Here is a 26,387-nt window from a genome sequence, read left to right on the forward strand (position 1 = left end):
CTCTGCCACGTTCTGTCTGTCCTAAATGTGATGAACAGGACTCAGAGGCAGGCGAGTCTGCCACTGGGAGGACCCACCAGTTTACGGAATCTAGCTCCCCTGGGCCCAGTGGCCAACCCCCAGGGAGACCAACAGGACAGACACAGCCCAAGTGGCCATAAAGTGGAACTTAGACTGGGGGTCTCTGAGTTATCACTCCGGGATGGGGGAGAAAGAGGCCTCCTCACAACCTGTTACACAGATACACAACCGACACTTCATAACAACCTTTATTGCCAAAAGAAACTACTCTGCCTGCTCCACCCACCCTCCTGCAGGACCAGAGAAAAGGGGCCTTGGAACCCCAAACATGGACGAGCAACACAAAAAGGGGCTCAACCCAGCAGGAAGCCCCACCGCAAGGGCTCCAGGTGCCCGCCTTTTCATCCTGAGCAGGTGAAAATCCAGGCCCCAGTGGGGTTCTGGGAGAACAAGAAACTGTAAGCAGTGTGAGGGACAGGAAGTGCAAATACCGAAGGAGGACTGGCCCTCAGGAAGCAGCAAACACGGGCCAGGCCACGGCCACAGGTGGACAGGAGGTGCCCTCACTCCTCCTTCTTGTCCGTGGGACCATCTATCTTCATCTAAAAAGGGACAAAAATCAAAAAAAGCACTGGAGTGGCACACTCCTCCTCTTTGCCCTCTGTCCCCTCCACCCCAGAGGCCAGGTATGGCACCCCTTTTCCCCAAATGACAGGTATCCAGGTGACAAAAGTCTCCACCCTCAGCAGGACTCAAAAGCCTGCAAGGGTGGGATTAGCCTCATTCTAGTGAAGTCCTCAACCCTAACACCAGCTGGCCCCAAACCAACACCTCCTCTTGGGCCACACCCCACCCCTGCCCCCATGCCCACAGCTCAGCTTCCAGGCCTTTCGGAGTCCCTTCCAAGTTCCAGGTCAGGCTCTTCCCAACTCTACACACCTTTTATAGTTCCTGCCGGCAAGCCTGCCCTACACTGAGGCTATTGGCCCCCTCTGGGAGCTAGGCCCTCCCTCTTCGACCACTGTGGTGCCCAAACTTGGGCTGCCAAGCACCGAGGTAAGCTGTCAGAACTTAGGAGTGTTAACCTGGCCCTCATGCCCGATTTCCAGGCCATCTGAGCTTCCAGATGCAGCTACTCTGAGGGCTCAGACCAGGCCTGGGAGCACAGGTGATGGCAGTGACTAGCACCTGCTGGGCTGGGGACAGCCTGCAATGCCCCGGCTTTTTGCTCCTACAGCACCCTGCAGCCCCTACAGAGTAAAGGCCAGGGGCCAGTCCTGGAGTTGCCTGTATGCCTGTTTCGTGATGAGGCCCCTTCCTTCAGTGGACTGGACTGGAGTGGACACCAGACCAGGGATGGGGATCACACAGGGAAAGAGCTCCTCTCGACACTGATGCTGGGCATGAGGCCCAGCCCACCTTAGTAAGTGGCTGCCATCTGCTAGGCCACACCCCTCCTGCCCAAGTAAAGGCTGCTGGGCCCAGACTCAGCAGCAACGGAGAAAGGGGGAGCGAAAGAGAGGGAGCAGCCCCTACTGCCAGGGCCTCTTGAAGGGCCTGCAGCAGGAGGACAGCGACGTCCTCCGTGCAGAGGGGCCTCCCATCCAACAGAGCAGGCCGGGGCATGCTGACCTGTATCTTCGCGTGCTCCTCCAACAGGCGGTCATACTCCTTGGTCAGGCCCTCGGACTGCTTCCGCATGGCCAGAGCCTCGTTTTCAGCTTTCTCTAGTTCTAAGTGATGAAAAGATGGGGATTAGCAGAGAAAACCCTGCTTGTGTTGACACCAAATACAGACCCTGAATCTGTCCCCAGTGAGGTCTAGGAGACCACTCTTCTCAAGAAAGCTCTTCTGCGGGATGCCCTGACAGCCCCCCAAATGGGGAAGTTGGCCAACTAAGCTGAGGGAAGTGGGAAAATACCAAGGACCACCAGCTCCTTTAATGAAGATACCCGGAGTGGCTTCCGGCAGGGGTGATTTCAGGAAGTCTGAAGGCATGGGACAAACATTCTGAGAATATTGGAGTGACAGCAAGAGGCAGGGAGCAGAACCCCAGCCTGGAAGCTGAGGACAGGAGAGGCCTTCAGGAAGGGAGCATCTGGGAACTTGCTGTGGGGTTTTGGGGAACATCTCAACCAGCTCTCATTTAGCCTCCTGAGTTCTTTCCTTCCCTACCGCAAGCCCCTGGTGACAACAATGCCCGTACCCCAGGCCTGCCACTGGGCGAGATGCTCTGAATTAGTTTTCAGGCCTCTGTGACTCCCAGGGCCCTCCCTCAGCGGGCCGCCGCGTGCACCGCTAAATCACCGAGCCCCACAGGCTGTCTGAGCTGGATGATAAGGGCGTCACTTGTTTGTTTACACCCAGCTCCTGAGCCCGCGTGTTTGTTATTAATACTTTGGCACGAGAGCAGTAGCAGCCACCAGAGGAGGCTCCAGACTTCTGGGGGCCAGGGGACACCTGAGGACAATGCTCACTTTGCTTGTTGGTGGCCAGTTCATCCTTCAGCTTCTTCAGCTCAGCCTGCAAGTCACTGTTCGCTAACTCCAACTTCGTCTCCTTGGCATCCAACTTGATTCCACCACCAGCAGCTTCCTAGGAAGAGTGCCAAGGGCCTGGTTACTTGGGAGAGAGGGAGGGAGAGGGGGAGAGAGAGGGAGGAGGTGGGGGAGGAAGGAAGGCACTCCAGCACCGTCCTCCCCACTGAGCTGTGATTCCTCAAGCTGCCTGGGCACTTGCCCCTTCGGAAATGTCAGCACGGAACTGGGCCACTGCTTGTTCCTAGCCATCAGGAAAGGCCGGAGCCAGCAGGGCCACCTGTTGCAGCTCACAGGGCACACACCCTGCCCACCCTGGCCCCTAGCCCTGCTTCCTTTCTCAGCAGCTCCTCAGAGTTTACCAGTCCATCCAATGAGTCACCTTGCTGTCATCTGGGGATGGCTGCCAGTCACTCCCAAGTGACCAATGCTCCTCCTTCCTCCCCGCCAGGCTCCACAGCTCACTCTGGCCAAGGAGCCCCAAACTCGGCCCTACTGGTCCAACTCTATCCTGCCCCGGAATCCAAGCCCATCAGCCTCCTTCCCAGCTTGGCTCACACCTCACCTCCACTCACAGACCTTCTAGGATTGGCTACACCCCATCCCTGCCTCGTCCCCAGCTGACAGCAATGCTCTTCTGTGTTAACTTGCCCACTGGTCACAGCACAGGGCTCAACTCACTAGGGAGCCAGTTTTACCAGGAAAGAGTCTGGCCTAAATGTAGCAGGTAGAGGTGAGAGCAGCAAGAGCACCGCCTCTCGCTCCCAGCCCCCCACACCCCTCCTGTACACGCCCCCACTGAGAACTGCCCCTTTGCCCCTCCACCCAATTCCTCGGCTTTTCCAATAACCAGTGTCACTGATAGGCTCACAGTGGCCCATCAAGAATGTCACATGATGGGGTCAGGCAGGCAGAACTCACCTGCTTCAGCTGCTCATTCTCTTCCATGTACTTCTTGGCCGCCTCACTAGCACTCTCTGCCTGCTTTTTAAAGGCTTCATTGGAGGCAAGCAGCGTGGCCTGCTGAGAGATGAGGGTCACCAGGCGTCTAAGCAGGCTGTGAATGTTTACAAAAAGAAGTGAGCAAAAGAAAGAGGGGAAAATGGATGACATGAATTTCTCTTGGTTGCTCCCGCCCCATGCCTGCCTCCAGCCGAGACCTGTCCTCTTGGATTGCCAGGGCAGCCGAACGAGACGCTGCAGGCCTGGATCTGGCAACACGAGGGAAAAGGTGGGACCAGGAGCTGTCCTTTGCACCAGAATGAGTAACACTTCCCCCAAATGGCAGGCACAGGAAACAGGAGCCTGACAGGACGCCCAAGTGGGGTGAGCTACAGCCCAAGGGCCTGGAACCTAGCACCTTCCGGGTCAGGACCTAGAGGTGCCAGAGAAGCCAGAACAGTGCTATTTTCCTCAATGCAAGGTCAGGTTCGCCCTAAACAAGCAGTTAGTGACTGGGGGCGCTTCCAAAAAGCCAGCCAAATCCTTACACCTATCATGTGAGGTAGGGGAGATCATTGCCCCCATTTCACAGGGGAGACACTGAGGCTCAACAGGTTAAGGCGGCTGATTGGTCAAGGTCAAGAGCCAGAAGTGGGCGTGGCTAGAATCCCTACTCCTGTCTGTCTGACCCCAAGGCCTGAACTGGAAACAGCTATACATTTTAAATGTTCAAGGACCCACTCCCAGGCCCACTGAGAGAAATGGAAATGGCTCTTTTTCTTCCCACCCCCATCCCAAACATGTTCTACAGGCAGCTGCTAGAACACATCTGTTAGATAACATTGCCACACTGAGGTCCTCTGAGGCTAGGGGAACAGAGACTAAGAATCAGGGCCAGCCAAGCCATAAGAGGCAAACAGGCAGCAGTTGGGGGCACATGCTGCTCCATTTCCTGAAGTCACCCTCAAATGGTCAAAACCGAGGGGTGCGGATAGACAAGACAACTCTCCCCACACATCTGGGGCGGGGACCCAAGCCAGCCATAGCTTGGAGGAACACAAGGTATGTGCAGGAGCCTTGGGAAAGCCTGCTTTGCCCAGACCCGCCAGCTGGCCTTCCTGGGGTTCTTGTGGACACCTGCTACTCAGGCAGCCCGAGGGAACAGCAAGTAAACAAGGCAGGCTCTCGCTGACAGGACACCCAGGACCGAGGGCCCAGAACCCGGCACTTCCCAGATTAGGACCTAGAGCCTGGGTCGTCAGACGCCATGTCAAAAACAAGGACTTAGAGGGGAGCAGGCTCCAGGGGACCTGAGACGCCCACCTTGCTTCCTGGGTTGGGGACAGGTTCTAGGGGCCCATGGCAGTACTGGGAGAGCCAGGCCACTGGTTCCTGGCAGGAGGGGAGAGTTTCCAGTGACATGTGCTCTCTAAAATTAGCAGCCGGGACCTCGTGGCCCAGGGCTCAGGTTTCCCTGTTTCAGCCCCTGCCTGCCCACCAGCCTGCCCCCCACTGGGCTTCAGCCCTGGAGGTGGAGGGAGTTCCCGGGTACCCCAGAAGCCAGAGAGAAGACGTACCTGACTCAAGAGGCAGTGGAAGTCACTGGAGGGGCCCAGAAAGAAAGGCAAGTCTGACTAAGCCCCAACCTCCCAGCACAGAGCCCTTAGGCCAATCCCTAGCTGGAGCAGGGAGGGGGGAGGGCATGTGTGCCACCTGGTGGACCCAGCAAGCAAAGCTGGAGAGGCAAGCCCAAGGGTGACACTTCTCCCTAACCGCCCCACCAACAATGCTGGGCAGGCAGCTGACTCGGGCAGGACTCCAGCAGTGCTGTGTGAGGTTGGGCCCAGGATGGTGGTGGCGGCAGCAATGACAGCAGCAGCACAGCAGGGGCCCATCTCTCCTGGGTACCCTCCCAGCCCATCCCCAGCTATGGAGCAGCAGGGTTGCCAACAGGAGCCTGGGAAAATACAGAACCCAGCACAAGAGCCGTCCATGGTCCTCCTGAAGCCTTAGCCTGCTCGCCCCACCCCCCAACATCAGCTTGCAGCTCTTAGGATCTCCCTCTCAGTGCAGGGCAGGCACCCCCCAGCCCCGTGTGTTTCAGGCCATGTTTTGTGCCATCCACGTCCTCTCCCCCCCTTCCTGTTAGACCTGTTTCTCCAACCCGGCCCAGAAAGATTCTGGGCAAATCTTCCCTCCATGAACCTCACTCCTCACCATTCTCCCTCCTGCTAACCCAAGCCACTCCCCCTCCTCCTCCTCCCTCTATTCCTAAACCTATGCCAATCTAGGCCACAGCCTGGCCAAGCCACTAGCAGGTCCACCAGTGCCATAACCGCCCAATCCAAGGAGCGCCCTGGAATCCTGGGGGGGGGGGGTGGACGGGAGGGGGTTCACTCTGCAGCACTGGAGCAGCTAACAGAATCCTCCCCTGCCCTTGATTCAAGCATCCTGGCTGCCTGCCAACCTCCTCACTAACAGGGTTTATCTCAGCCCAGACCCTTATGCCCAAATGCCTACTAGACCATGGCTGCTGAGTGTCCCCAAGACATACCCAATGCAGCCTGTCCACAAGGGCCAGATCGCCCCTGCACCTCCCAAGCTCTCAGGTCTCCACCGCTCCCCCAAGCTATTGTCTAGTCCTATCCCTTTCAACTCCAGACAGACAACTTCCCAAGTCATCCCCATCACAACTTCTGTCCTGGGTGGTTTTAGCAGCTACTAACTGGCCTCTTCCCTAGCGCTGACTGTACTGCTTGGCAATACATGCCCTAAGGGAAGCCAGAGTGATTGGGCACTGAGGGGACACACAAGGGTGCATTGATGTGTTTGCGAGGGGCTGGGGGGTGAAGGGTCGCAGGGGGAGTGTTGGAGCTGGATTGTGACAAGATAATCCAATCATGTCACCCCTCTGCTTCCATCCCTCCAATACCTGCCCTCAGCCTCAGGCGGGCACACAGCTCTCTGCTCTAGTAACACCAAACCCCTGGCCCTTCTTGGAACATGCAAGGTTCTCACCTGCCTTGTTTCCCTGCCCCTGCACTCAGCGCTCCAGTCTGCAATGGCTCCTCCCCTTCTGTCTGTGAACTCTTGCTGATGACTCAAGACCCAGCTCAATTCCTACCAGGCCCCAAAAAGCCTCTCCTGACCCTCCCCTGTGCCCCATCCAGTTGCGTTCGTCTGGCTTGTTCTCCTTATTGCTCTGCATCGCTTGTTCCTTGTCTGGCTGCCCAGGGACCAGGGACTGCACCTTTGATCTCTAGATGGACCCCCAAGGCCCTTGAGATGACCTCCCCACTCTCACATGTATGAGGCTGCACCTCAAGCCAGGGCTGAATGCAGGTCTGGGGCCCTGGCTCTTCCCTGACCGGGCTGCACTGAGGGGGACACGGGACACGGAGCTTGCCCGTGCAGCAACAGGGTGGCAGGAAAGAGCGGCAGAAAGCCACCAAGTCAGGCCCGTGTGGATGAGCAAGCTAGGCTGGCGGCTGCAGTGGGAGCTGAGAAGGCACTCTGGGAAGCACTCATCACCACAGCCGCAGCAGAACCAGTGTCCTGGACCTCATCCACTGGGTGTTCCCATAGAGCCCCAGGCTAAGCCAAGAGCAGTGCTCCCTAGCAGGCCAACTAGGCCTGCCCAGAAGCTGGCCTTCTAGAACTCTCACTGCCCCTCACACACTAGGCCCCATGCTTTTGCACCTGCCCTACACTCACCCATCAAGATCCAGCTCCAACACTCCCCCAGCCCCTCCCAAACACATCAATGCATCCTTGTGTGTCCCCTCAGTGCCCATGATGGAAGATGCTGAGCTTCAGACTCTCCAAGTCTCAACAGCCCAGGAGGTGTCATCCTGAAGAAAATGTTGAGGTACTGCTTCTCCCTCTCTTGCTGGTTAGCCTCCATCGTTCTCTGCTTTACCACCCAAACACTGTTACGAGGGTAACTGCTCTTAGCTACCCATTTCTGGACAACGGGTTAGACAGAACTCAGGAGCCAAAGAGATTTCCCAAAGAAACATGGCTGATAGAGGGACCCAGGTTTTGGGTTAAATGCCCCCAATGACAGAGGGAAAAGCCAGCACACGAACCTTGAGAATCCAGAGGTTTCCTTGGCAGACTAATGTCACCCTCAAATACCTGAATTCAACACAAGTTTCTTGGTAAGATGTTTTTGGACACTGAGCGGGACTCTCGTGCTTTTATAAAAGGTTGAATAAACAAGAGAAGGCAGGAGAAAGCGAGTCTCTGTAAGGACACTGGAGAACCAAGGCCAACCATATCAAGTGGGGGAGACGTGCTTCATATCCTGTCTCCCTCCTGTGGGCTTAACAGGAAGTGGGACAGAAGCAAGGGGGAAGGTCCTTCCAAGTCCCGACTGGAATATTCTATGGTTATGGTGGCCCCCCCATCCCTGCTGCTGATCCTTCCCACTTAATATTTACCAGGGACCTCTCCTAGGTGGCACACCCTCAGGTGAGTTGGGTCACTCAGTCCTCGGGACCCACCAGAGCACAGGTGGGCGGGCAGCTCCCCTTCACCCTGCTGCCCAGTACAAGTGGGAAGCTGGCGCCACAGCGCCACCTGTTGACTCTCCAAGCTGACTACATTCCCAGGGTGGGTGGATTCTGGGTGAACCTGCCCCCAGCGGTCCAAGAAAACAGGAGGGTGCCCTAACAAGGAAACAGAAGCCAGGTGATACCCCAGGAAACGGCTTCAGGCATAGAACTGTAAGAGGGCAGAAGCCGCCCCAGGAAAACTCTCACTCCGAAGAGCCTGGAGTAATGAAAATAAGGAGACAGCAAAGCAGATCCAGGGACAATCCTCCCACAGGGCCGCTGGAGCAAATCTCAGCATCTACACTCAGCCTTCCTCTCAGCCCTGGAGCAGAGGTTGTAGAAAACGAGGAGGGGGGCCTTAACCGGTTTGGCTTGGTGGATAAAGCGTCGGCCTGTGGACTCAGGGGTCCCAGGTTCGATTCCGGTCAAGGGCATGTACCTTAGTTGCAGGCACATACTCAGTGGGGAGTGTGCAGGAGGCAGCTGATCGATGTTTCTCTCTCATTTGATGTTTCTAACTCTCTATCCCTCTCAAAAAATCAATAAATATATATTAAGAAAATGCGGAGGGGGAAACATCCCTGTGGCAACTCCAGCTAAAGACCCAGGTGGTTGTTGGCCACCCTGACAACAAAAAAGTCAGCTAGAGGGGGACAGGGCAGGGGTATGCAGTCTTTCCCGCGACTGCCTATCCTCCACCCTCTTAAGCTGAAGAGTGCTGGGGGACAGGAGCAAGCTATGTTTCCAGGGGTTTTGTGCCTTCTCAAAACCAGCCAATGGATTTTGGGGGACAGAGAGCAACTGAAGGAGGTCAGACAACCCAAAGATATTCGTAGACTAGCTGACTCCAGCTAGAACATGCTGTTAGCCCACCTGGCTATGGAGAAGTAACCCTGAAGGCAGTGGCAGGGAAGGGGCCGTCACCCCTGGATGTGTCCTGCAAGGTCCTAGAGTCCAAAGGAAAACAAGTAATGCCTCCAGCAGGAGGCCCGGTGTGCTCAGAGCCTGGGGGTGGGGAAAGAATCAAGGACAAGAGGTGGCTTCACCTACGCTGTCCAATATGAAGGCCACCAAAGGCAGTTTCCCAGTTACACAAGCCACACTCCTCACAGCGACTGTTTCCGTCTTGCAGAGATGGGTTTGGAGGAGCCCGATGGTCGCTTCCCATCCAGAACCCTATTCTCCACTTCCTCACCCTCTGCCTTTAGGCCAGAGGCTGGAGTCCTCAGGCTCTTGAGAGAAAGAGGCCTTCCTGGAAGGGTAAGCTTTTGATGAACTTGGAATCAGGAAGAAGGAACCCCTGCTGGCTTGGCACTGAGCCCCAAAGGTCATTCATTCAGTGTTTGTTTTTAGTGTGAGGAGGAGAATTCTTCAGCCCAAATCAAGTAGCTGAACAGACAATCTATTTTAAAGTCAATGCTCATTCTGATGCATGTCAGATAATCCTTCTTAGACTCTTCATAGGGAAGACTCCCCCACACACACTGTCCTGCAGACCCCCTTCATCAGTGCCCTTCCTAAGTGCAGCACCCATAGGACACTGGCACACTACTGTAGCTGGGTGAGTTTGGCTTGGTGGGGACTAGAAGTCAATGGACTTATTAAAAAGGCTCTTACCATGCCCTGGTCAGTGTGGCTCAGTTGGTTGGAGCGATGTCCCGTGCACTGGAAGGTCCTGGGTTCAATTCCCAGTCAGGGTACATATCTAGGTTGCGGTTTGATTTCCGGTCAGGGTGCGAACCAGTGGCAACTGATTGATGTTTCTCTCCTCCCGCCCCCCTCTCTTCTCCCTACCTCCTTCCATCCTCTCTACAAAATATTTTTTAAGACTATTTTTTTAAGTCTGGCCAGTGTAGCTCAATGGTTGAGCATTGATCCATGAACCAGGAGGTCACAGCTCAATTCCTGGTCAGGGCACATGCCAGGGCTGCAGACTCAATCCCCAGTGTGAGGGCTGTAGGAGGCAGCCAATCAATGATTATCTCTCATCATTAATGTTTTTTTAATGTATTTTATTGATTTTTTTACAGAGAGGCAGAGAGAGGAATAGAGAGTTAGAAACATTGATGAGAGAGAAATATCGACCAGCTGCCTCCAGCACACCTACTGGGGATGTGCCTGCAACCAATGTACATGCCCTTGACCGGAATCGAGCCTGGGACCTTTCAGTCCGCAGGACAACGCTCTATCCACTGAGCCAAACCGGTCAGGGCTCATCATTGATGTTTCTATCTCCCCCTCTCCCTTCCTCTTTTTGAAATCAACAAAAATATATATTTTTAAAAAAATTTAAAAGCCCAGATCTAAAGTGCTATTATCACTGTATTCTTAGAAAATTATGGCAGCCAACAGATGCATGGATCAAGTGGAACTAAAGACCCAAAATCCCTCTGGCTGGCCTTCTACAGCAGTGTTCCTTCCACTTAAATCACTATCTTTGGGTAGGCCTGAGCACTGGGATTTTTAAAAATACCTCAGTTAGATACCAATATAAACAAATAAATTATATTAAAAAAAAAACCCAGCAAGGTAATCAGGGAAATGTAAACAGGCACTCATAAGTTTATATTATTAAGGAATTACTGTAAAGTTCTTGTAGGAGAGGTATTAGCGTGCTTATTTATTTTTTAAACTTTTTTTATTGATTTTGAAAGAGAGAGGGAGAGAAACATGATCGGCTGGCTGCCTCCCTACCAGGGATCAAGCCCCCAATCTGGGCATGTGCCCTGACCCGGAATTGAACCAGCAACCTTTCGGTGCATGGGAAAATGCCCAACCATCTCCCTTCAAAGCAATAAACCAAAATATTATTTTGCCTGTAAACATGACATCTGGGATTTGCTTCAAAATAATCCAGAGCCAGGGCACAGTGGGGGATGGGGGCAGATAAAACAAGACTGGAGGACGTTTACTGCTAAAGCTGGTTGACATTCAGAGGAGCATCCTATTCTGCCTCTATGTGTGTTTCAACTAAGCAAGCAGTCTGCTATGGGCTGAGAACTCCGTAGCATCATCCAACTGGATGCCCAGGGCCCCAAAGACATCTCAGCTTGCCTGCCTCCAACTCTTTTTCCTCTTTCTTTTCATGGCTCCAACTCCTATTTGGCCTCTACCTGGGAAAGCCTTTCCCCCACCCTCTGCTCTTGATGCAATACCTGTCCTCTCTGTCCTACTCTACTCTGCTACCACCCCATGCCCAACCCAGAACATAAGACCCCTGAAAACCAAGACCTGGCCTTTTCTTCCTTTCCCTACTTGGGCTGACACAGCCTACCACACACGTGAGAAAAATCCCACAAAACTCTATAACTACTTGGGGTGATACTGATAAATGTTACCATTTATTAAACATTCCCCAAGTGCCAGTCACGATGCTGCAACCATGACCTGAGTCACCTCAATCCTTACACTAATCACCTGAGAGAGGTATCCTCATTCCTGCTCTACAGATAAGGGAAAAGGCTCAAAGAGGGTAAGTGACTTACCCAAAGTCACACAGATAGCCAGTAAGACACAGGATTCCAACCCAGGCCCAATTCCAAAGCCCAATCTCATCATGTAGCATCTGCATCCTCTGGGGGCCTAATAGTATTTCTTCACTAGCCCCCCTGGGATTCCTGCCGCCAGAGCTCGGACACGGAGAGGCCAAAGCAGGGGCTGTGGAAGGCTACAGGGAGTGGTCATGTCCTAAAGGATCTGGGTGCCAGGCATATATATCAAAGGTGTTAATGAAAGCACTAGAAGCAGGGGGTGGTGGAATCGGTTTTGATGACAGAAAGGTCACTTGGCTAGGGGAACAAGGATGGCAGCAGGAAGCCTCACCATGACAATGGCTCTCAGGACACTGATGAAGCACTCAGGAGACATGCCTAGGCTGTGGAACTGGAGCAGTTTCCATATTACAAGATGAACTGAATTCTGGAGGTTGATTGTATAAAGTGTGCATGGACTCAACATTACAGACCTGCACACTTAGAAATGGTTCAGATGGTCAGTGTGATATTATATGTATTTTGCCACAATTAAAACCATATATATATATGAGCAGGGGGAGCACATGTGTAAGACAGAGGGAAAGGCAGATCACCCTCGGGCTTCTGGACTGAGACACATGCCATCTTGCTGACCTTCCCCTCCTTCACCCTGATTTCCTCGTTCCTTCTGATGGGCCTCACTGGCTCCCCTCCCCTTCCCTCCCCCCTCCCTCCCTCCCATGTATGCATGCAGGCAGGCGGTCCTCCGGCTTCTGCCTCAGCTGCTGCTCTGCAGATGCCCACAGCAGAATTGCCACCATGTCAGCCTCAAAGGTTTGATGTCCCTGTTAGCTGCTCCCCTATCTCCCATCAAACCTCTTAAACCTGTCCCTCACTCTCAAGTTATGCTACCACTCCCTGGTTCAGGCTGCCAGCATCTCTCACTCCAGCGACCCCCAAGTTGGTCTCCCTGCTCCCAGGATGCTCTACTCCATCCCATGCACTGTCACCAAATATGAACACCCAATTCTGACCATGGCACAGCAGCCTTGGAAAAACACAGTGCTTTACCACATGGAGGTTGGGTACAAACTCATTCAAAACCCTCTCTAGCCAGTCTCCTGTCACTCCTGACTTATCCACCCTGCTCTGCCTTCCTTCCCAACTTAGCCAGTACCTACGGAGGTTTAGGTATTGAATCCGTGCCTCTCAGGGAGATGTGTACAAACACAGACTAAGAAGAGACAAACAGTAAGAGAGACACAGACACTTGGAACAGGATCAGAAGGCCCATAGAACCTGGCCTTCACTAAAGGGCACCGAGGTTCATCAGCTTTTGCAGTAGCTCAGCCACTAACTCTTAGTGAGATGCAATGAACCACGACCACAAGTCTTTCAAGTTCATGTTCAGCCCTATTTCCACAGCTCTTTATGAATCTATACACACGTTTACAAATGTTTCCCTTTTAAAAACTCAAGTCCCATTGGAATCAACCCCACTTAGACAACTGTGGATTGAGAGGCAGCGAACCTACCTGCTGTTCACTTCCTCCTAGCTTTCATATCTCCCTGCATCTGTTCACCATGACAACCGTCCTCAGCACAGAACACGGAGCAGGTTGGGGGTAGAGCACAAGCTCTGAGGCCTCTATTTGGATGGAACTGATCCATGGGGCAGCCACTCATGGGAGTTAAAACCCCGCCCAATGGCACAGTTATGGCAGCATGGGGCCACACTTCAGCACCTGGTCCATAAAAATTGAATTGGAGCCTGGCAATCATTCTGCCGAAAACCCACATATACTAACTCAACAGAAGGCGGGGGCAGACTAAGAGAACTGGCTCTCTAAAGAATTCAGAGTAGTCGCCAATGATGCCTCTTTGCCTTAAAAGCGCACAAGCTATTCTTTCTACAACATGGCTTGAGATCAGAATCAGACCCTCCCATTCTGGTTATTATCTCATCTATCTTCTCCTCCCTTTGAAATTGGGATGCTTGCCTGTCTGTAGTCTTCCAGAATCTCTCCCGCCCCGCAATTCCACCTACAAACAATTACAAGATCCTCCAGACATAATGTCATCAAGCACAAGTGGAAGCTAAGTCATTTTGAGTAGCTGGGCACTTCAGCGTACCTTTACCCTTCTGAGATTTCAATCATTTCATCCCAATGCCTCCTTGACCCTGCCCACCATTCTGTACTTGACACAGAAACATTAAGGGGACTTCTTCTCCCATGTCCTACACCGTGCTTCACAATCCAGAGTTCATTGCAGGGTTCCGCCTTCCTGATACTATTCTTAAGCTCCGTGTGCTCTTCTGGGGCAGTCCTTGCTTTTCGTCCTGTCCTTCCTATCTTTCAGATGAGATATGAGCTGGCTGGGGAGCCCTGAGTGCTTCTGTAGGCCCTCAGACTTGCAGTGCCATCGTGTCCCACTCCACCCCTCCCAGCTCCCCTGCAGATGGAGTCAGAATCCTGTTTTTGCCTCCCTTTCCGTCTCAGCCTACAAGATCATCATCTTTTTCAGAGGTTCCAGAAACCCTAAAATTCTAGAGTCTGTGTCCGACTCCTCCCAGCCTTCTCATTTCCCAACTCTGATCAGTCGGCTAACCTTAAAGAGCTGTCTGCCCTTTCCAGCACCACCCCTGCCACTTTTCCAACTCTGACCCAGAGAGGGCGGGCTCACCTGAGCAACTGACTGTTTTTCTGCAAAACTGAAACCCAGACAGGTAGTCATTCTAATGCCTAGTGAAAAAGGATGTCCAGGTAATGGGTGGTGGGAGATCCCAGCCTAACCAAGGATCCACACACTCACCCTGCTTCTGAGTACCCGCACAGTGAGTGCCATCCTGATTCCTCTGGAAGCCCTTGGCCTGAGTGTTATGTCTACCCCCTGGCAGTCAGCATACTTGAGAAGAGCCAGGGCCCCAATCAGAACCCCTGTGAGCAAGAGGCAGTAAACCAGCCCCACGCTCAAATAGGTGCTTTCTATCAGTCTAGTCTTGCCCAACTAGCCAACCCCATGACCGTGATCAAGGCATTCAATTTTACAAAAGAAAAAAAAAAAAAAAGGAAAGAAACAAACACTCAGACTGCCAAGGATCAGAATGTACTCCTAGAGGTCTAACATCTGGGAAGGCCCTAGGGACACAGTCTCAGCCCCTTCATGCCTTTACCCATTCCTCCCAAGGCAAGAAACCAGTTTAACCTTCTGCCTCTCCCAGAGGAGGGAAACATCTCACTTACTTCACACTGTGTACAGAAAGCAAGCGGCTAATGCATTTGCCCTAAGAGCAAATTGTGGCAGAGCCAGAACTCGCATCTTCTAACCTTCCAATCAGTCCTGTCTCACTCTTTATGCTGCCTCTGGAGGTCAGGGGGAAAATCGGAGGCCTCTGGGGAAACTGTGTGGATCCCCTAACATAGACAAGCCTTGGGTTCAAGGCCATCAACTGAGGAATCAAGGTCACAGCCCAGGGGTCCCCTCACAGTCCCTCACCCCTCCCCACTCACAAGGACAGCAGCAAGGAAAAGCCAGCAATGTAGAGATTCCGCTGGGCACGGAAAAGCTTCATGTGGAAGTGTTCCACCGCTCCAGGGTTGTTCTGGAGGTTCACCTTCTCTGTCACGTCGTCATACTTCGAAATCTCTCGTACAGCATCTGTGGTGGAACAGAGAGGAGACCCAGGGTTTAGCTCCCTCTGCAACAACTCCAGACTGTCCAGCTGAGACAGTGTGAGTTGGGGAGGTCTCGATTCCCTCAAACCATCTCCCGCTATCACCCCTTCTACACACACCTCATGGAATGCCCATCAGAGCTCTGCCATCAGACCCTTTCGCTCCGCCAGCTTTTCTCACATCCCTCCCTGGCCCCATTCTACCCAGGCCACAGGCTTGCTCTGTGTCAAGATGCTAACCAAGTCAGGCATTGCTAGCCAGGAGCAGCCCCCTTTCCCATGGTCCCCCCAATGTTGGGTTCTGTCTGTCTCAAGTCAGGCAGGCCACCAGCCACCCCACTGATAAGCCAGGGTAGTCCTGCTTATGGAAACGACTGCTGAGGAAGTATGAGCTGCCTAGGAGGCAAAAACCAGAGGATGCCTGCTAAAGATTCAAGGATTTTCATCTCTAAGCTTTATAATGGGTTTTATTACTTAAACCATTTTACTTGGTAAATTACAAAAGGCATTTGTGCTCATCAAAAATTCAAACATTCCAGAAATGTGGAAAAAGAACCCCATAACACAATCACTTCCAGCAGGGTATACAATATGTGGCCATCATATCTAAAGCTGTCATTTTCAGTCACATTACCCTGTTATTTTCTAGGTAATATACACCCTTATCTGAAATTACCCTAATTATAGGTTTATTGTGTCTCCCCCGCAAATTAAACTAAAAATTCAATGAGAACAGAAATCCCCAGGGCCTAGCACAGTTTAGGGTGCACAGAGGGCATGCAAGTAACTCCTAAATAGTAAACAGCCTCTGCTCCTGAGAGCCGTTGTTAGACATACAGTACTCGTTTATAAATATTTTTACATCTATATTTGTATAATAGAAATGGAACCATCCCATAGCTACTGCTTTCTCCCCTACACCCAGACACAATATTTTTAAATCACTACATAAAGACCTACCTAAAGAGGGCTCTTTAACAACCCCCATATAAAAGGGGCACGGTATCACTGTATGGACATTGTCTGATTCTTAATTCCTGGCTTGAGACTGCTTGGTTTTTAAGTGGATTTTACATTATAAAACCCTACCTTTCCTTACTGGTACCTTTATGTTAAATCTGTATTTTGCCCTGGCAGGTGTGGCTCATTTGGTTGAGCTTCATCCCATACACTGAAAGGTTGCCAGCTTGATTCCCAGTCAGGGCACATGCCCAGGTTGCAGGTTCAATCCCTGATCAGGGTGCGTGTGGGAAGCAATCAATCGATGTTTCTCACATCAGTTTCTCTCTTTCTAAAAATCAACTTAACAAACATTTAAATCTGTATCTTTTTTTTAATAAATATATTTTATTGATTTTTTATAGAGAGGAAGGGAGAGGAATAGAGTGTTAGAAACATCGATGAGAGAGAAACATCGACCAGCTGCCTCCTGCACACTCCCTACTGGGGATGTGCCCGCAACCAAGGTACATGCCCTTGACCGGAATCGAACCTAGGACCCTTCAGTCCGCCGGCCAATACTCTATCCACTGAGCCAAACCGGGTAGGGCTAAATCTGTATGTTAAAGTGAGCACTCTCCAATGCTATTAGCAGGGGTATAAAGTGGGCAGTTCACCTATTTGCAATGGATTGCATGTTCCTGTCTCCTCACAGTCCTATGTGGAATACTAATCCCCAATGTGATATTAGGAGGTGGGGCCTTTGGGAGGTAATTAAGTCATGAGCACAAGGCCCTCATGAATGGGATTAGTGCCCTTATAAAAGCGACCCTAGAGAAATCCCTCACCGTCTTCTGCCATGGGACACAGAAGGCAGTAGTCTATAAACCAGGAAAAGGGCTCTCGCAAGACACCAATTCTGCTGGCACCTTGATCCTGGACTTCCAGCCTCCAGAACTGTGAGAAATAAATGTGTTTTTTTAAGCCACCCAGTTTATGGTATTTTTGTTACAGCAGCCCAAACTAAGACACAGAATTTAAAATGTTCGTTCCCTTGGATTCATCAATTGCACTTCCATGAATTTATCCTACAGAAGCACTTGCATAAATGTGCAATAAAATTAGGATGCCTATAAAGAAGGAATTAGCCCTAGTAGGTTTGGCTCAGTGAACAGAGGATCGGCCCAAGGACTAAAGGGTCCCAGGTTCAATTCTGGTCAAGGGCACTTATCTCAGTTGCAGGCTCGATCCCCAGAGGCAACCAATGAGTCTCTCTCACATCAATGTTTTTCTCTGTGTGTCTCTCCCCGTCCTTTCCACTCTAAAAATCAATGGAAAAATATCCTTGGGTGAGGATTAACAAAAAAAAAAAAGGAATTAAATTACAGTATAACCATATGATAGAATACAACTACCTCACAGATGACTTTTCATCAACATTGAGGCAAGATCCTCCACCAGCAAAAAGATTATGACTCTCTGAAGGCTCAGATGGTTAGCCTTTTTTTAAAAAAATATATTTTATTGATTTTTTACAGAGAGGAAGAGAGAGGGATAGAGAGTTAGAAACATCGATGAGAGAGAAACATCGATTAGCTGCCTCTTGCACACCCCCTACTGGGGATGTGCCCGCAACCAAGGTACATGCCCTTGACCGGAATCGAACCTGGGACCCTTCAGTCCGCAGGCCGACGCTCTATCCACTGAGCCAAACCGGTTTTGGCTGGTTAGCCTTTTTAACAGCAAAATAAAAAAATTTTAATCCTCACCCAAGGATATGTTTTTATTGATTTTAGAGAGGGGAAGGGAAAGGGAACCATCAATGTGAGAGAAACATTGAAGATTGCTTCCCGTATACGTCCCAACTAGGGTTCGAACCCACAACCTAAGCTTGTGTCCTGACTGTGCCTCAAACCCGTCACCTTTTTGGTGCACAGGACAATACTCCAACCAAATGAGCCACCCGGCCAGATCACAATAAAGTATTTTTAGTTAAGGTATTTACCGTATTTTCTGGCGTATAAGATGACTTTTTAAGCCAGGAAAATCTTCTCAAAAGTCGGGGGTCATCTTATACGCTGTCCATACAGTGATACCGTGCCCCTTTTATATGGGTGTCATCTTTTAGGGCGGGTATATCCCAAACTCTATATTTTAACTGGAAAAGTTGGGGGTCGTCTTATATGCCCAGTTGTCTTATACGCCGGAAAATACGGTATATGACTTTTATAAACATATTGCTCTTATACACTTAACAGACTATAGTATAATGTAAACATTAACTTTTATATGCACTGGGAAACCAAAATATTTGTGTGACTCGCTTTATTGTGGTATCCACTTCATTGGTCTGGAACTGAACCCACAATATCTCTGAGGTATGCCTGTATAGTCAGCCCTCCGTATCTGTGGGTTCCATATCCTTGGATTCAACCCAGTGTGAATCAAAAATATTTGGAAAAAAATATTGCATTGTTGCTATTGTGTATTATGTAGTTAGGCCTATGATGGTCATGTCTGTACTGAACATGTACTGACTTTTTTTGTCATTATTCCCTAAACAATACAGTGTAACAACTGTTTACATAGCACTGTATGTAGTAGGTATTATAAATAATCCAGAAATGAAGTATATGGGAGGGTGTGCATAGGTTATATGCAAATACTACACTACTTTACATAAGAGACTTGAGCATCCATGGAATTTGGTATTCATGCGGGTCCTGGAACCAACTCCCCAGGGACGACTATATTACACAATCTTTAAAAAGAATGAAACTGCTGTAACAAGATGTCTAAGATACAATTAAGTGGAAAAATGCACATTCCAACACAGTGTGTAGTATGTTAATAAAGACATCAGCACAGAAAATGCTCATGAAACTGTGCAATAAAGCATTAATGATGGTTATCTGTGAGATATGGAACTATGGTGAGACAGAACTGTGGAAGAGTTTTAACTTTTTAGGTGAAGTTTCTGAATTTTTAAAAATATTATTTTTGTGATTTAAAAAAAGCATATTTTTCTACACTATCATCAGCAACTAGGAACCCCACCACCTTAAAGACCACACTGGCCTACGGCAAAGAGCAGATTGGGGATGATGGTGTTAAGCTATACTAGCCCAAGTCACACAACAGCATGCTGCTCTCCCTATCTCAGGCCTCTAGCCCAGGGCAGTTGACCCTGGACGCTCATCAAGCCCACTCCCCAGTCAGATCTGCCCTAGGCCCCTCTCATTGAAGACTAGGAGCCAGCCAGGACTACAGCTCTAGCTGGTATGCCCATCACCTTTCACTAGTATTTACTATTAGCTGACATTTATATTTGTAGAAGACTCTACAGACCTTCCTAGATTACGATTCTTACATTAAGGCAGGAAGCAGCCTGTCATCATAGCGGGATTTGTCTCTCTAGAACTTTCGAGCAATTCCCCAACTCCAAAAAAGAAGAATGGCGCCTTTGCTAACTATTGGGTTCTCTGTAAGGGGCCTTCCTGGCCCACTTGGGTGTGTTAGGAAATGGAGAGCTCCTAGCGCAAAAGCCCAGAGGAAATACCCCTAGCACAGTCCCTCCCCATCCCAATTCTTACCCCTACCCCACATTCAAAAGCAAAAGCACAAGAAAAGCCTGGCTTTTCGTGTTCAGGGGATGATGTCCATATTCCCTACCCCTGCGGGCTCAGAGGCTGCTCAGGGAGAGGACCCTGATTGGAAAGAGGTACCTCACGGTGGAGACTTACCAAGGATTTCAACAGCAAGGTATGCGGGCAGCTGGCACCCACCCTACATGGCTGAGAATAAGCAGGCCACACCTGGCCTATGCAGAGGTAGTCCTGCCTGAACACATCCTGTCAGGCCCTGAGACATTTAGGAAAGAGAAATGCCTAACACAGTAGCTAGTGGGTGGGGCCATGCAAGTTCCCCTAAACTAGGGCCCCTTGGCCTCCCACACCCCCTGCTGGTTTTTTATTGCTGTTGTTTTTTTATTGATTTTAGAGAGTTAGAGAGGGAGGAAGGGAGGGGAAAGAGGAGGGGAAGAGGAGGAGAGGGGGAGAGGGAGGGGGGAGAGACATCAATGTGAGAAACAGATCAGCTGCCTGCAACCTGGGCATGTGTGCTGACTAGTAGTAGGAATCTAACCGGTGACCTTTTGGCGCACCGGACAACGCCCAATCAATTGAGCCACACCAGCCAGGATCCCCTGCTGCATTTCTTTTTTTTTTTTTAATATATTTTATTGATTTTTTACAGAGAGGAAGGGAGAAGGATAGTTAGAAACGTTGATGAGAGAGAAACATCAATCAGCTGCCTCCTGTACACCTCCCACTGGGGATGTGCCTGCAACCAAGGTACATGCCCTTGACCAGAATCGAACCTTGACCAGAATCGAACCCGGGACCCTTCAGTCAGCAGGCCGACGCTCTATCCACTGAGCCAAACCGGCCAGGGCTCCCCTGCTGCATTTCTGACGTGGACTGGGAAGAGAGGAGTGCTCTGAGCTTAAGCAAGCATCACACCTTGGAGACAGGACCACTGTCTGTGGCAGAGCCGAGCCAATACTTTGGAGTCCAAGCTTCACTAATTCTGCTGGTCTCTGAATAATCATGCTACCAAAATGTCGCAAAATGTTTGCCTTCCATCTTAGTACCACCTGGCCCCAGACCCCCATCCCTGGCATGCCTGAGGACCAGTTTGTCTTTCAAGCCCCTGCTGGTGTGCACCTCAGTGTGGGGTTTATAGAACTGCAGAGCTGGAAGAACCTGGAAAGACCTGAATTTTGACCCAGATCCGGAGAGGTCTGGGATCTGCTCCCTAGATATGCTGCCAGACCTCTGGGTCATCCCTATACTACAGGACACAGCAGCTTCTGCCCCAGCTTGGCTCCCCGTCTACTTGGTCACTCATTCCCCTAATCATGGCCTATTTCAGGCATGGAGGGAGAGACTGATGCTACTGTCTAAGTCAGGCGTCCTCAAACATGCGGGTGTTTTTGCCGTTTTGTTTTTTTACTTCAAATAAGATATGTGCAGTGTGCATAGGAATTTGTTCATAGTTTTTTTTTAAACTATAGTCCGGCCCTCCAACGGTCTGAGGTACAGTGAACTGGCCCCCTGTTTAAAGTTTGAGGCTCCCTGGTCTAAGTGATTGGAGAGCAGTACTACTTAGACCAGTGATGGGCAACCTTTTGAGCTTGGTGTGTCAAACTTCGCCAAAAAACTGAGCATAACTCGGGTAGTGTGTCACTTTGAGGAAAAAAGTAACTCCAAGACTCTAGTCGCAAATGTTTCATCCTCAGGAGCAGCAAATGTTTCATCCTCGGCACGCGGCCGCGTGTCATCAGAAATGGCTACGCGTGTTAGTGCTGACACGCGTGTCATAGGTTCGCCATCACTGACTTAGACCAAGATCAGCAAGGGCCAGTGAAGTTTCTCTTGGTTTCAGCTCTGGAATGCCCCAGAGGAGCTGCCCCAGAGACATGAAGTGGTCAGCACAGGGTCCACAAAGACTGCTGGTCAAAGTGAAGGCCCTGCCAAGTACCCTTTTTGTGGTGGAAGAAAGTCTCTTCCCCAAGAGAAGGACAGAGACACTTAAGTGGTCTGTCTCTGAAAAGCCAAAACTGTAAGCTACACATGAAACATGGCACAGAGCTTTACAGCAAAGGCCACAGCAAGGGTCTAGGTCAGGTAGCTGCCCTCAGCCATAGCTCACTCACCAATGACCAGCAGCACAAGGATGGCAATGAGAACCACAAAGAAGGTGTTGCTATAGGTCACTACCAATTCCACCAGCCGGGACTTGAATATCTTCTGCCATCTGTGAAGAAAACAAAAGACAGGGGCTGTAGAGAAAGCACACACTTGGGCTCTGGGTCTTAAGAATAGAAATCCAGTTTTGCAGTCTTCTCCAATGGCTGAATATACCATACAGACTCAGCCTCAGCTGCTTGCATTTTTCCAATTTATGACATCCATTCAAGAGTGGTTAAGCCCAACTGGCATGGCTCAGTGGCTGAGCGTCGACCTATAAAGCAGGAGGTCATAGCTCAATTCCCGGTCAGGGTACATGCCCGGGTTGCAGGCCTGATCCCCACTGGGGGGCATGCAGGAGGCAGCCGATCAATGATTCTCTCATCATTGATATTTCTCTCTCTCTCCCTCTCCCTTCCTCTCTGAAATCAATAATACAATTTTAAGTGGTTAAAAAAAAAGATGCGTGGGGGAGTTATGAAATCAAACGAAGGACTTGTATGCATGCATATAAGCATAAACAATGGACGCAAAACTCTGGGGGGGGAGGGCATGTGTGGGTGTGGGGTGGGGGGTAATAGTAAGATATGTACACATATAATACCTCAATAAAAATAAAAAAATAAAAAAAATAATAAAAAAAAAGATGCTTGTCCATACATAGAAATTTCTAGAACACCAGTCGTAAACACTGGTAGTCACTGGGGAAGGAAATGGGCAACTTACTTTCCACTGGATTTCTCTATGTAGTCTTCAAAATGCTTGTCGCATAAATATTATTGAAGTCGTTTTTCCATGTGAGCAATCTTGGTTCATCTAGAATCCCACCACCCTGGATTATTATGAAGCAGACCCAACCTCCCTTCATTTCCCTCCACAAATACCTCAGGATGTAGCTCTATCAGAGAAGAGCCTTCGAAAATGGTTAATGTAATCACAATGCCATCACCAAACCTTAAAAAAAATCAGTAAGTAGCCCTCACTATCAGAGCCAGAATCCCACAGTCCAATTGTTGCATTTTTAAATAACTGGCTTGTTTGAGTCCAGAGACAAGGTTCCTATTCTGTATTTAGTTGAAAAGTATCAAAAAAAAAGATAGAGAAAAGTATCTCTCTTACTCTATGAGCCCTTCCTTTGTTTTCTTTCCCAATTTATACTTTATGCAAAAACCAGGTTGTTAGCCTACAAAGCCTCCCGGATAGCAGCTCCCACAGCTCCCAGGAGGCCTCCGTTTCTGTATTTCCTACAAATTGTATAAGGTGTGAAGATTCAAGATATGGCTTTTGGCAAAAACATTCCTTAGGTAGTGCTATATACTTTCTATAGTATCACATCAGGTATATGCATTTTCACTAAAAACAGTTTTTTTTAAAAACACTTTTTTATTGATTTCAGAGAGGAAGGGAGAGGGAGAGAGAAACATAAATGATGAGACAGAATCATCAATCGGCTGCCTCCTGCAGGACTCTACTGGGGATCAAGCCTGCAACCCAGGCATATGCCCTGACCGGGAATGAAACCATGACCTCCTGATTCATGGGCCGATGCTCAACTGAGCCACACGGGCCAGGCTAAAAACAGTTTAAAAAAATCTCTTTGGAGCCCTGGCCAGGTGGCTTAGTTGGTTGGGGCACTGCCCATAAACCAAAAAGCTGTGGGTTCAATTCCCCATCAGTGAACATACTTAGGTTGAAGGTTCGATTCCCAGGTCGGGCACATATGGGAGGCAACTGATGGATGTTTCTCTCTCACGTCAATGTCTGTCTGTCTCTCTCGCTCCAAAAATCAATAAAAAACATATCCTCAAGTAAGGATTTAAAAAATATTTATTGCCCTGGCTGGTATTCTCCGTGATTACAGCATGGGCCAGCCCACCAAGGAGTCACAGGTTCAATTCCTGGCCCTAGTCAGGGAACATGGGGGAGGCAACCAATCAATATGTCTCTCTCACATTGATGTTTCTTTCTCTCGCTCCCTTCCTCTCGGAAATCAATAAAAATATTTTTTTTAAATATATTTTATTGATTTTTTACAGAGAGGAAGAGAGAGGGATAGAGAGTTAGAAACATCGATGATAGAGAAACATCGATCAGCTGCCTCCTGCACAACCCCCACCGGGGATGTGCCCGCAACCAAGGTACATGCCCTTGACCGGAATCGAACCTGGGACCTTTCAGTCTGCAGGCCGACGATCTATCCACTGAGCCAAACCGGTTTCGGCAAAATATTTTTTATAAAAATAAAATAAAATAAAAAGCAATGGAAAAAATATGCTCGGGTGAGGATTAACAAAAAAATATATATATCTGTGGAGACTCAGCCTCACTTGTAATTTTCTAATTTAAGTCAGAATGTGTTCATATGTTATATGCAATTAAAAATTAATTTCCGATTAACTTTTAACAGGTCCTCTGTTCACTGAAAGAGAATATGGCTTCACCCTGCATAGGCTGAGTAATGCTCATGAGGCTACTACGCAATGCCAGTGAGGCTAGTTTAGTGGGACAAAAGTCACCAAATAAGCAACGTGACCCCGTGGTGCAAGTCTTCTGGATCCCACATTGCCATCCTCCAAACCCCAGGGACCCAAGAGGAAGCAGGAAGGCCTCATTCCCAGAACCGTAACTAGAGCTAGGTCTTCTCCCCTTTGGGGCATTCAGAAGCCCAGGGGCAGGGTGCACAGGAAAGGAACTCAGCAAGATATGACAAAGCAGAACGGTGTGGAAGGCTGGCAATAAACACAACCCCTGCCACCCCCCACCCCAGACACGTTCTACCTGTTTCTGTCTGGCCCTGATTCCAGGGTCGACCAACTTTACACACATAAGCTTTGGGGCTTGGCAACAGTCTCGTTCTTATATGCCTGCCTGCTTGTTCCACAGGCCATACCTTTTGGGGGAAATGAAGGGAATGCAGAGAAGCAGCACAGCAAAGACCTCTGCATAGAGGAAGGTGGCAACTGCAGTCCACTGCAGGCTCATCCTGTTGCTAGAAGATTTCCAACAGGGAAATGTGAGCTTCTTTCCTACAGGGCACAGGACGAACAGGAGTCATGAAAACTGGACCGCCATGCTACCCGGGAAAAGGGGCTCCACTCAGCAGGGAGACTTGAGCATTCGTGCACAAAGGCCGGCCCAACTTCCACCTGCCGGGGCGGAGTTACTTTGCTGCCCCCTCCAGTATGTGCGTCAACATGTCCAGAGCCACCTTCTGGACAATTCCTTTCCCCGTTAAGTCCAAGAGACACCTGGTACCGGTTTAAGTGGGAACGTGTTTTTAACAAAGATTATATAGACAGGAGAAAATTTCTCAACATCCATCAGGCCCCGCTCCCTTCCCAGATACGGGAAGCTCTCGGCGGAGACTCCCAGCTCCCAGATGGCTCCGTGGCGGCAATATTTCAGAAACGCAGTTTCTCCAAAAGCCAGGGCACTCCCCCCCCCCCGCCCCGCCCCGCCCCGGGAGGCCCTTCCCTAAAACCAGCATCTCAATCTGGGGCTAGAGCGGAGCTTAACAAGGCTTCCCGACTGCCGGGGCCTGCCTCCAACGGGACTGGAGGACTCGGAGTACCTCGAAAAGCCCGCAAGAGCGACTCCTAGAGGGCGGGAGTCAAGCGACACCAAGGGCCAAGAGCAAATGCAGGTCTCGACTAAGTACCTCACGGCCCCATCCAGAGAAACTTCCAGAAGCAACTGTCTCCTCAGAAGCCTGAGGAGACCCTCCAGGCGGCCCGCGGTCGGCCAGTCCCACAGCCTCCCCGGAGGCGCCTCAACGTGGCCCTAACCCGGCACGCCCCCCCCCCCTCCGCCCCAATTCCCAGGCCCAAGGCTCCTCCGGAGGGGCTAGGCCACCGCACTCCGACACCGAAGCCGGCCCTCACGCCCTCGGAGCGGAGCTCTGCCCGCCGCCGCCCCCACTTCCCTCAGCCCAACCCTGCCCCCGCACTCCCGGATCGGCCCTCGACCCCAGGGCCTCTCCACACTGCCCGCCGCTCCCCGTCGTCGAAGAACAGAGGGGACCCGGGCGGGCCCCAGAGCCCAGACAGGATTGCGGCCCCGCTCACCGAGTTTCTCACAGAACCGAGCACGCTCCTCCGCTGCCGCCAAACTCTCCCACCCTGGCCCTGGCCACGCCCCTTCCCCCGCAGCCGGAAACCGGAAGCGCAGACAGGGCGCTGCCCCTCCCCCAGCCGAAGCGAGGCTCCGCCCACGGCCGCTTTCCGCCCCGCCCCCCGAGCCGACGCGTCGATTCCCAGGACTAGGGAAGAAACGGAGCTTTGGAAGCGCAGGGAGGCGGGGCGAGGCCTTGGCGGGAAGACAAGGCGCTGCTTCTCTAGCCCGCGCGGTCCTCCCACGTCTCTTTGGTCCGGAAAGGGGTTGGGGTCCGACCGTGGGGAGGGAGAGGACGGGGTGGGGCGCGGTGCGCCCGGGCTCCTCCTCCCGCGCCTCCTCCGCCTCCCGCCCCTCCTTCGCCTCCTCCCTTTCCCCCGACT

General features: G+C 50.8%; 1 protein-coding gene across 1 annotated transcript; it reads right to left on the reverse strand.

Annotated features, from left to right (window-relative positions):
• Positions 1–251: 251 nt before the first annotated feature.
• On the reverse strand, positions 252–26,041 carry BCAP31 (B cell receptor associated protein 31). Its single transcript, XM_054711552.1, has 8 exons — positions 25,959–26,041; positions 24,785–24,920; positions 21,861–21,961; positions 15,042–15,189; positions 3,480–3,615; positions 2,499–2,616; positions 1,654–1,754; positions 252–623 (listed from the first exon to the last, which is right to left on the reverse strand). The coding sequence occupies exons 2-8, from the start codon at positions 24,874–24,876 to the stop codon at positions 585–587; spliced, it is 735 nt and encodes a 244-aa protein (XP_054567527.1). The 5' UTR covers positions 24,877–24,920; positions 25,959–26,041; the 3' UTR covers positions 252–584.
• Positions 26,042–26,387: the final 346 nt, after the last annotated feature.

Source organism: Eptesicus fuscus, chromosome 1 (genome assembly GCF_027574615.1).
Source record: "Eptesicus fuscus isolate TK198812 chromosome 1, DD_ASM_mEF_20220401, whole genome shotgun sequence".
Taxonomy (NCBI): Eukaryota; Metazoa; Chordata; class Mammalia; order Chiroptera; family Vespertilionidae; genus Eptesicus; species Eptesicus fuscus.

Excerpts from the sequence above, each read along its gene's own strand:
- BCAP31 (XM_054711552.1), bottom strand. The coding sequence starts at position 24,876 with ATGAGCCTGCAGTGGACTGCAGTTGCCACCTTCCTCTATGCAGAGGTC. Across the intron at positions 2,617-3,479 it reads AGAATGAGCAGCTGAAGCAG|GAAGCTGCTGGTGGTGGAAT; the intron begins GTGAGTTCTGCC and ends CACTCTTCCTAG. Across the intron at positions 1,755-2,498 it reads ACTGGCCACCAACAAGCAAA|AACTAGAGAAAGCTGAAAAC; the intron begins GTGAGCATTGTC and ends TTCATCACTTAG.